At 39.5% G+C, this 11097-nt stretch overlaps 1 protein-coding gene across 1 annotated transcript in view; it reads left to right on the plus strand.

Moving 5' to 3' along the window:
• frmd3 (FERM domain containing 3) overlaps nt 1-5854 on the plus strand; it is a 91778-nt gene extending 85924 nt beyond the window's left edge. Inside the window, exons 14-15 of the mRNA XM_072433841.1 lie at nt 4418-4619; nt 5230-5854. Of these exons, the coding sequence (XP_072289942.1) occupies nt 4418-4619; nt 5230-5692 (665 nt within the window). The 3' untranslated portion in view covers nt 5693-5854. The remainder of the gene's footprint in view (nt 1-4417; nt 4620-5229) is intronic.
• The last annotated feature ends 5243 nt before the right edge of the window (nt 5855-11097 follow it).

Consider the following 11097-nt stretch of genomic DNA (forward strand, 5'->3'; position numbering starts at 1 on the left):
CTCACGAATCCGACCCCCCCATCCCTGTTACCGAGTCAGGGCGACAACTTGTCTCTCCATGACTTTTAAACGTGTCCTTGCGTTTCCCCCGTGTAAATGCTCTTTCCCAGGGCAGCGAGAAATTTGTACCAGCGATGCAATACCTTTCTACAGCAGGCTGCACAAGTGGTTAAAACGGCGTGGAACAGACTTTGTAAACAAACTAGTTTAAGGAAGGAGGCGCTAAACCCCTTACCCTATAGCACATTGTCACAGATAAAAGATACTAGCTGGGAGTTGTTTGATTGAAAGTTGAGCTAAATACGAGAGATAATACAATTTTGTGAATGGAGCCTGCAGCCAATCAGAGCGCTCCTCTTTTGAGCTCCGACAGCGTCATTCACACTAAAAAACATGTTCGGGTCAGGGTTAGGGGATACTCTCTTTAATGCAAAAGAGCCTTTAAACGATTGTTTTTATCCTCATCAAAAAGGGAGTTTTAACTTGCTAACCAACAACGTTACTCTGAGCAGATTTTGTTTTTAGCGTATAACAAACAGATGATTTTAAAATGTCAGCAGTTGTCATTTTACTATAGCCTGCAGGTATGGCCTACTCATAAAATGTAGTGAGTCAGTCAATTTAAATTAACCAAGATTCAAATGAAAATGTATTTTTGTATGTAAGAGCATTCATAATAAGTAGTATTTTTCGCATATATCTCCTGAATACCATGTTTGAGCTCTAGAATACAAGACTAAAATGGTCACCTCTACTAAAGGACACTTGGCCGGCCTGAGCGTGGCGAGCAGAGCGATAACAGCAAATCTTCCTCTGTGTCTGGATGACCTACTTTACATCCTCTGATCTGCTGCCAAATTCGACCATACACAGTTTGTAGACTGGTTTTTATAGTGCAATTGCTGTCTTATATAATTTAAGTGGTCGCAATAAGCCAATTATTTAGCACCTATAACTCTGCTCTGATTATGATCAAAGTAATAGGTGCTTCAAAGTTCATGTTCATCTCAGTGAACGAAATTTGAGGGCCAAAATGATCAGAACGTGAAGATGTTTGGACTTTTAAAAACAAAGAGGAGCCCTTCCTACGTTACCACCAGATTACATCACAAGATACAACTGTCCGAGCTGCCAAAATAAACAGCCTCAAGACTAAAACTAAACGAGTGAAACAATTTCAAAAAGTTACTCAAGTAATAGTAACTGAGTACTACCTGAGTACTTTCCACTAAAGTTCCAAAAAGTAGACATGGTTGCCAAGTTTGAGCTAAAGCTAACGGTGCGCAAGCTAAAGCTAACTGTGAGCGAGCTAAAGCTAACTTTGCATGAGCTAAAGCTAACTTACATTTTTTTAAATGAATTAATAACATAAGCCATACATATAGTAACAAGTCAATCACAATAAAATGCAAGTAATGATCAAATATAAAAAATGAAAACTAAATACAGCTGCATAGGAGAAATCGAAAGAGGTGCGTTCCAGTCGCCCTCAGATCTCAGTGAGAGACAAAGAGAGAGAAATGATGCTTCAGTAATTTGTAAAAATGATGCAAATGGAAGCCAAACACAGAGAGAGGTTAGATTGTTTGATTGATTATTTGTGTTTTGGTGTTCTGTTGAGATGTAGTCAGAGGAGAGGAGGTTTTTCCATTGTGTAATGTTTATACAGGTTGTAGTTTTCCAGCTCATGAGGATAGTCTTCTTGGTGATGGCTAGTTAGCGAGGGACAATGGGATGTGACAGCCCATAATTGTAGACGGAGATGATATATGTATAGCTGTGTGTCCGAGGTGTTTGATGAGAGTCCCATTTTAAATCATCTATGGCCCGTGTGTTCTGTGTAGAGTCTTGTGCTGAATTAGCTGAATGTTTGTATTGTTTGTCATGAGACCTCCCCTCCACGGATCTGATCTCTGTGTTTAGTGCCCCTTTACGTTTATATCTAACTTCACCCATCTCTGGCTGTTGAACTAACTACTTTGACCTGCTGTTAGCTGCTATAATATCATTTTACATTCTTATAACATTTGCATTTCGACACAAACTGCCACTCAACAGAGAAACCGATACCTCGTCTTGTAAAGTCGACAGTAAATATTTCTGCTGAAGTGTTTAGGAGCCGATGACGAGCTCCTGTGACGGTGAATAAATAGTCGTGTCGCTTCAGAGCAGCGTCTTCCTCACGTGTCCGAGAGGAATGTAGCACCTTGTGAGCACTTTCATCGCAACATACTTTTACTTTGCTTTTTTCTTTTATCGTAGGTTTTGATCACGCTTTTCATTATGAGAAAGTCTAGAAGTAGTAGTCAGTAGTAGTAGTTAGTAGTCTATACTTTTTGGAATGGTTTGATGGGTTTTATTGTGGGGGTTTTTACCGATACCGATATCCGATATTTGTCTTGCTGTTGTGGCCAAGATTTTAAAATCCAAGGACTAAAAATGTATGTCAAGTTTTAGTCAATTTCACAAATGAACTATTCACTTTTGTAAAAAAAAGAAAATATTTATTTTATCTGGGATGAAAAATAATTAGTTGTTTTATGTGTATATGTATGTATATGTGTATATGTATGTATATGTGTATATGTATGTATATGTGTATATGTATGTATAACGTGTATATGTGTATATGTATGTATACGTGTATATGTATGTATGTGTATGTATACGTGTATATGTATGTATATGTATGTATATGTATGTATACGTGTATATGTATGTATATGTATGTATATGTATGTATACGTGTATATGTATGTATATGTATGTATATGTATGTATATGTGTATATGTATGTATATGTGTATATGTGTATATAGCAGCAACAGAGAAATTATTGTCCGCTTCCATTTTGCTGTATGAAGTAAATTTGACAGCACCAAGCACTAAAATTAGGCCCAAAAAAGCAAATATTTGAACAGTTAGGATAAAAGAATATTACCCATCTCAGTGACCGGTATTTGTCGTCTGCTTAAGTTGGCTTTGTTCACCAAAACTTATGGCATGAAATGTATCTCTTCCCATGGAGACAAGCAGGTGTGTCGCCAAGTTACAGCTCAAAGAGCCTACATGCAAGATAAGTTTAATTACACACTGTGGAACATTTCAGCCAGTCTCATGTGAAAAACACTCCATCAGAAAAGTTACGCAGTGCACCTTTAAGTAATTATAAGGGCTATGAGTGTTTTAGTTACATAAATATATCATCTTATATATTTATTTTATTCTTTTCTCTCTTTAAAGCCTGTGTTACTTATTTTCCTGTTTTTATGAAAGCCTTTGTGCTTTCTGTCTTTGACATTATGGCGGACTCTGTTTCCATGGCAACTGTCAACAGTGTTTCCCACCTGTTGGCCTCTTGTTTCATCACATAGATTTTCAATAAAGTTTATTTCTTCAGCATTTCGGATTTTGTTGCCGAGGCAACTGCAGTGGCCTTGAAATCAAGCCCTGCACATTGCAAATAGTTTAGTTTTACTCCTTGTGGGTGGTTTACAGCACCATCATGTGGCCAATGTGATCAACTCCACTTTGAGAGGCGCGTTCATGTGGAGCTCCAATGCTCGGGTTTCTGAGATGACAAGTTGGGATTCTGATTTCACCAATAGCAAAAGTAATCACTCAAGCCAGAGTTGTTGTCTGCCTCAAAAGCTAAACATTATTTATATTGGCAAGCATCCTACTATTGAATCAGTAATTATATCAGTCATTTTTTAAAGCTTGGGTGCCTGACTTTTTTGTAAATGTGGGGATTTTGTGTTTTCCCCCACAGACTAAAAACATTATAAAATAAATAACTCTCGGCACATGCAAGTCTTGGTTTGTGGCGACTTTGCATCTGTTACATTTTCCTATTTCTCTTTTGTATAAATAATGAATGGTTTCACAAATATTACAGCACGGTATATAAGGTAGGCATATGTTGGAGCTTACATATTATGTATGTAAGACCTTCTTGGCCTTTGTGTTACTGTTTCTGGAATAGAGTTCAAATACTTTTAACCTGTGACTGAAATATACCATCAGTGAACAACTGCATATCAATGCATTTTTAGTATTGGAGGTTTCAAACTGACTGCAACAGTCCACAAAAGTATTTAGACCAAAAGTCTAAATACTTTTGTGGACTGTTGCACATCACAATAGACCCTTTAAAAAGAGTTAATGTTAAAATGTTGCATTTCAGAATGAAGTCCCAACCCAAATTCAAAGAAGTTGTGTATTTTTTGTTATAAAGACTTTTATATAAAAACCCATTATCAGTTAAATCAGTTAATCATTTAAAAGGTGTTACATTCTACTACATTTTTGCACCAGTTGCCTCTGTTACAAACTTTTGAACATTCTGGTGACAGAACATTTTGAAGGATTTGTTAAAATAACGTTTTAAGTAAATTCTGTTTCTCTGTTTGTTCAGGTACAGTTGCAGTGAAAGAGGTGGCGTCTCTGTCTCCTGCCAAAGCCCTGTCTGCAGACTTAGAGCACAGCCCTGACAGTGCAGCTCCGCCTCCTCAGGTCACCACGGAAACCTCCACCCTGCACCCTCAGGACCAAGAACCAGAGGCAGAGGAGGAGGACAGCAGCACTGCACCACTCACCATCTCTGAGACGGCCTACAGGTACTTCTACTTAGTGCATGCATTTCCACTACAGCTCAATGCCAATGGTAGAGATGGTTTACCCAGCAACACGTCGGGTCAAATTGTTTCATGTGCAGTGGAACATGCTTTCCTAAGTAAGAACATCAAAAGTCATTTAAAGTGCCTAAACAAATGCTTTACACGCTTGTCATCCCCATGTAAAGCCTTGTGTGTGCATTTTCCATGCCCTTGCACGTTCCATGCCTATAAATATATTTGTCTGGCTCTTGGCACATCAAGAAGGGGACCACGCACTGAGGTAACATGCTCAAAACTAAGGTATTTACAATAAGTTGAATGAAGATTAATTTGAACAAAGTTGAATGAAGAATCATTTGTGCCTGTCAGCCATCAGGAATGCACAGCACTCTCGATGTTGATAAATGCATTACAAGATAGGAAAATGGCAAAAACAGGTTGCGAACCGTAAGCACCATGCAGTCAGTGTACACCCGGCGTTACTTGTAAAAAGTCAGGTGTGGTATCTTATTCATCATATCATGTCTTATTTTAAGTTCGAAAGCATGAAAATATGTATCCTTCAATAAAATGAAGCACTGATGAACCTTCACCTTGTGCCCTCATCCAGTCCGTGTGCCAGCCTGCTGCCCACCCCAGTGGAGGACGGTGGGGTAGACCTGCTCTTCTCATCCCCCGTTCAGAGCCCCGCCCGGCTGCTTCGCGAGCTCCATGCAGACCCAGACATCCAGGCCCAGCTGGAGGCTGAGCGGGAGCGCGACCGGGCGTACGAGCACACGCGATTGGCCACCCGCCGGAGCATGGGCGGTGTCCTGAGCCTGCTGTCGTCCAACGAGAGAGTGCAGTCGTGCCTGTGGAGCGTGGTGCGCCTGGTTGCCGTGGTGATGGGGGTGCTGTTGGTCACCGTACCGACGCTGCTGCTGCTGTTGGAGTCTGACCTCGACGTGTCCTTCCTCCACGAGATCAGACAGACCCCCGAGTTTGAGCAGTTCCACTACGAGTACTACTGCCCCCTGCGGCGCTGGGTCCTTTGCAGGTTCAGCAGCGTCATGGAGAACCTCTGGTCCGACTAAAGAGACTACTGCTCTAGTACTGCTACTAGTACTGCTACTACTACTGCTACTACAATTGCTACTGTTACTACTACTGAAACAAGCACAGGGTCTGTCTCACAGCTCATTCAGTCTGAAACAGTCTTAAACAGAAAAGGAACAACAAGTCAACATCTAATCACCTTATCGTGACTATAGTCAACTATAACAATAACCATTGTTGTAATATTGTAATTGTTATCCTGACGCAATACACTCTAAAACACATAGGACAGTAACCTTTTATAAGAAAGACAGAGGCATTATTAAATAAGAAATAGCCCCAAAAATAAGCTGTAACAAGATTTTCTATGTCCAAATATTATTATTTTTTTACTTCTAGGCCTACAATATTATAGTAAAAATAACTGATGTCTGAAAACTCTCTATATTACTTATACTGTCAAATCAGATAATAATTGATGCTAAAACTAGATTCACATAGATCACATAAAGAAGATAAAATTGGACCTTTCTTGAACAATTCAGAATAATCCTGAGCATTATCAGAACTAGGATAAGACCACATGGTAACATAAAAGTACAAAATGTTGTTTTGTCTATTGTCTAAAAGAAAATAGTGTTTTGTTATCATTATGGTATCAAATTTGTTCATTGTACATCTCCCTTAGTATCAAAATAGAGTTTGAAATTTTAGTAGCAGTTAAAATCTGCCAAAATGCCATTTTATAGTGAATAAACCTGGTAATTATTATTATTATTCATGAATAATGCTTAAATGATTGTACCCGGAAGTTGAGTTATGGCGTCATCACTTAACAGCCCCATTCAAATACTACAATATTGATAACTGAGAGTGAATGACTTGTAAGACAGACTTTGTGATGCACAGACTGCAAAGACTGAGGAAAAGTCCTGCGTTTCCTGATTCTCACTCCTGACGCTGACCAGCCAATGAGACGACTCCAAAATATCCCAGACCTTTTTGATTGGCCCTCGCCCTCCAAGCAGAGCGGCTGATTGGCTTAAGAGTCTGTCAGTCATGACGGAGTGCTGCCCGGCGGTCACTTACAAACTGCAGATTCATAAAATGAGAAATATTTATGATTACTATGAATCTTCAAAGTTGTTTTTAACGTTTTGTACATTTTTATGTGATCTGATCTTTCAGGAATTTTTCAGTCAGAACTTTGAGCTTATTTTGAAATTTAAGAGTTTACAAAATACGTCAAAAAAGTAAATTTGTTAAAAGTTACTGGGCTGTGGTGGTCGGGGAAATTGTTATTGTTAATAACAATAATAACATTATTAATAACTCTTTTGAGGCTAGCGTTAGCTGAGCGGGTAGCGTTTTCGTATGGAGCTGATATAGCACAAAACCACACCCACTGCAGATTACGTGATGTCATTCTGAACACAGCGAGAGGACGTCTGTGTAAAACAAGTGTCTCATTCAGCTTTAAGTGTTGTTTGTCTGTGTTAGCTCACTAGCATTCAACTATATGTGTAAGAGTTAGCATCAAACATTAGCCTGGCAAGTCAACACATTCAAATCGCTGTCAGCTGTTTCGCTGATCCAAGAGGTTGTGTTCACTTTCTACACTTTAGATGAGCAGCTGCCTACATAACTCTACGGTACATGCACTGCCCAAAAGTTCTTTTTCCTTTTCCTACAAAATACAACAAATTGATATTGATACTGGCAGCACAGCAGCCATGGACGGAGAAGTGGGTGACTATTTTAACATTTTAACAATTTGTGTCTCCCGCCGATCTGCCCAAAACTACCCGTATGACCAGAGACATCTATTAGTTATTGACTAAGTTGATAATCATTCGTCATTATTTGGACTATACAAGTGATAAAACACACAACAAAATATGTTTTATAACAAAGACATTGCATTATTAAATCAAAATAGGAAAATAAGATTGAACAATTTGTGATTTTCATAAATAATACACTTTATTAGTATCAAGCAGCCTTCAGTCAGTATATTTTTTATCATTGTCTGATTAAAATGTATCCAAAAACGACTTGATTGTTCAACTGTTTTTAATTTTGCGACTTAAATCCAACAACTACGTCTTTTGCATTGAAAAATAGCACCAGCTGTCAAAACATAATTTCACATTTGTTTCTTTTTACTGACAGCAAAAATGTTGACCTTCGTTTCATGTAGTCTTGGCTGGCCAGGCTAATAACATGCAGCAGAGTGAGAAATGGAACCTGAGACAAAACGGTAAAGTCAAGTAAATAAGTGGTTTGTGATTGCTGTCAAGCTGAAGGGACAATTTCACAAAGAGCAGTGTTTGTGCGTGGGGACATATGCATCTGTCATTTTAAAGGACAAATGCTTGCATGGACTTGGACTGAAGGGAATGGACACAAAAGAGAGAGACGCTTGAGTGCAATATGAAGACGCTGCAGAATATTATGTATGAAAGGCTCACTATACGACTAAGGTTAGACTCAATTAAGTGTGTATAAAACCTAAAGGTGCACCATGTAACTTCTCTAGTGGAGCGTCCGCCACCAGTTTGTCTCATTGATGTGTGGCATGTTCCACAGCGCGGCACTAAAACTTGCATTCATTGTTTTACAGACAGGGATGGGTAGTACTCAGTTACATTTACTTACTTGAGTCAAAGTTTTCTCCTATGAGTAAATCCCCTCGTGGCAAAGGTTCATGTTGACGGTGTGAAATGATTTGTGATTATTGCACCGTTCCTTCAGATGCGATTTGGTTTGTCCCATTTTTGTATCCGTCTTTTGAAAATATATGATTTTGTGCGTTTTGAATGTTTTTGCCATTGACTTCAAATTATAAATCGGACCAGACACTTACTCTGTGTGTACTCACTTAAGTAATACTTGAGTAGTTTCCCCAAATGCTTTTTTACTTTTACCTCAGTCATTTCATGGATTTCAAACCTTTTACTTTTACCTGAATAATATATTATTTTGAATTGATGTTGTTCTCTTACTTGAGTTTTACTTTTTTCACTACTCTACCCACCCCTGATTACAGGTGTTTTATGGAACTTTAATGCCACACTGTCGAACATTCTCTGTGAAGACCAGTAAGTAGCAGAACCCCAGCAGAAAAGTGATATAGGGCACCTTTAAGTGTATAAAATGTAAAGATATGACATAGGTAATATATTATATGGACTGAATACTCAGGAAAAGAGCGTTCATGTAAAAGACATTTGTGTTGTATGTGAAAATGCATCGTGTACATTCTCCATGTGTAAAAAGTCTTGTTCCAGTTCATGCGTGTACTCGTATTTAGTCTCTAGATGGCGTCATATCACGTCCATTGCATGTGTTCTGCCCATAGGCCTTTTGTGGCTGCGTGTATGTGACAGTAGCCTCGGACCATCCTCTCTAGTGTCTAGACTTTCTCAAGATTTTCTCTAGATTTCTGTAGACTGGAAGAATCGGCCGCTGTATGCATACACCGGAACAATGACAATCTTAATAAGAGGTTAATAAATGGCAGAAGTAAGTATTTTATCTTGATTTGAGTATATTTTTTAAAACAAGATTTACTAAAATACCAAGTTTTTGCTTATTTCAAGAGTTCCAAGAGTCTGAAGCAGTAATAAAGCGTTTATTTTATTTTTATGAATGTACCTTTTTACATTCTAAATCCAGGGGTCCCCAACCACTGGGCCCCAGAGGAAAATGTTATATATCTCTTAGTTTTATTTCTGTTTTGTAGTCTATCGCTATGTCCCTTTGTTTTACTTTGAAAACATATAGCAAATTAACCTAACAAACAGTAAACATGGGTAATTTGGCATTAAAATATATATAACAATGATGGTGTTCTTGTGTATACCATCAAGTTCACAGACAGTTGAAAGTGTATGTGCCCAGGAGAAATTTCCTCTATTTGGGACAATAACTATTTTGAACAAAACAAGTCATTTTTTTATGCTTGTTCCATTGCAAATATTTCTCAAGACAATCAAAATGTACTCAAATAAAGAAAATAAATACTACTTGACGCAAGCGTTTATTAACTTTTTGTCTGATTTGAGATTGTCTTTCGTTCCAGTGTAGAGAACATATGCAGTTTATTTTCGTACTATAGCACATTCAGCAGGAAAAGCTGAAACAGAAGGGCCAGCGACACTCACGAAGAGCATTAGGCCTCAACACACTGCAAGCGCCAACAAAAGGAAGAGCCGACAGAACAGACCCAAACTCAACCGTCTCTGCGAGCTGGTTGGAATAACGGCCACATTTGAAATAAGCCTTGCAACTAGAGAGTACTGCAGAGAAAAGGCAAAACACAAGCATCCACAAACTTCTTTGAACCTGTTAGAGCTTTGTCTTTTGACTCAGCTCCTTCTTCACCACAACTGTCATAGTCATGGTGGGAGGGGCTGGGGGGCTGTGACTTTCCTGAAGTCAACAATCATCTCCACCGTCTTCTGGGCATTGACCTCCAGGTTGTTACCGCTGCACCAGGACACCAGCCGCTCTACCTCCTTCCTGTAGACAGAGTCATCCCGGTCCGAGATGAGCCCGATGAGGGTGGTGTCGTCCGCAAACTTGATCAGTGCAGCAGTTTGTGTACATTGAGAAGAGCAGGGGAGAAAGTACACAGCCCTTGTGGAACTCCTGTGCCGATAGTCCGAGTGTCTGAGACATTCTTCCCCAGCCGCACGCACTGCCTTCATGACTACAAACGTCAGCACCACAGGCCTGTAGTCATTAAGTCAAGTGATCCGGGGCTTCTTGGGGACAGGGACAATGATGGACAACTTAAAGCAGGCTGGGATGACTCCAGGAAGGTGTTAAAATGCCAGTGAAGACGGGGGTCAGTTCTCCTGCACAGTATCTTAAGGTGGCGGCAGAGGTACCATCTGGTCCAGCAGCTTTTTGGGGGTTGGATTTTCAAAATAGTCTCCTGTCTTGAACTGAAACAGCTCGATTTAGCTCTTCGCACCAACTGATGTACAGGTTAAAAAAGAGAAAGTACTGGGGGGAAAACTTACCCAGACCGACACACAACTGCCTTGTTCAAGTGCAACTGTGCAGTGTCCCTCTTCTCTCGCTGCGTCGCTTGCAGTGTGTTTTGGACTTTACTCATAAAAACACTGATACCTCGTCACTGCACACATTTAAATATCTATAAACAACATGAAGGTATTTGTACTGTCTTGTCCATTGTTTAGAAGGGGTTAGGGAATCTATCAGGTATATTTGATTCCAAACGGATGTATCGATTATTTTCCCTCCCCTAATGTTCAATGTTGTCGTAGCCGAGCTCCAGTAGACCATGCTAACCCTCACTGTTCATCTGAGCTTTCTAACAACTGTATAGTTTTGTAGGCTTGATCCTCTCCTCCTCCATTTTGGAAGAACTTTGCAGAGCTGCAGAGAGCATGCTTCATTTGTAGAAATCCAG

This window comes from Eucyclogobius newberryi, unplaced genomic scaffold, assembly GCF_026437365.1.
Source record: "Eucyclogobius newberryi isolate DKJ021-1_F unplaced genomic scaffold, fEucNew1.0.hap1 SCAF_6, whole genome shotgun sequence".
In the NCBI taxonomy this organism is placed as follows: domain Eukaryota; kingdom Metazoa; phylum Chordata; class Actinopteri; order Gobiiformes; family Gobiidae; genus Eucyclogobius; species Eucyclogobius newberryi.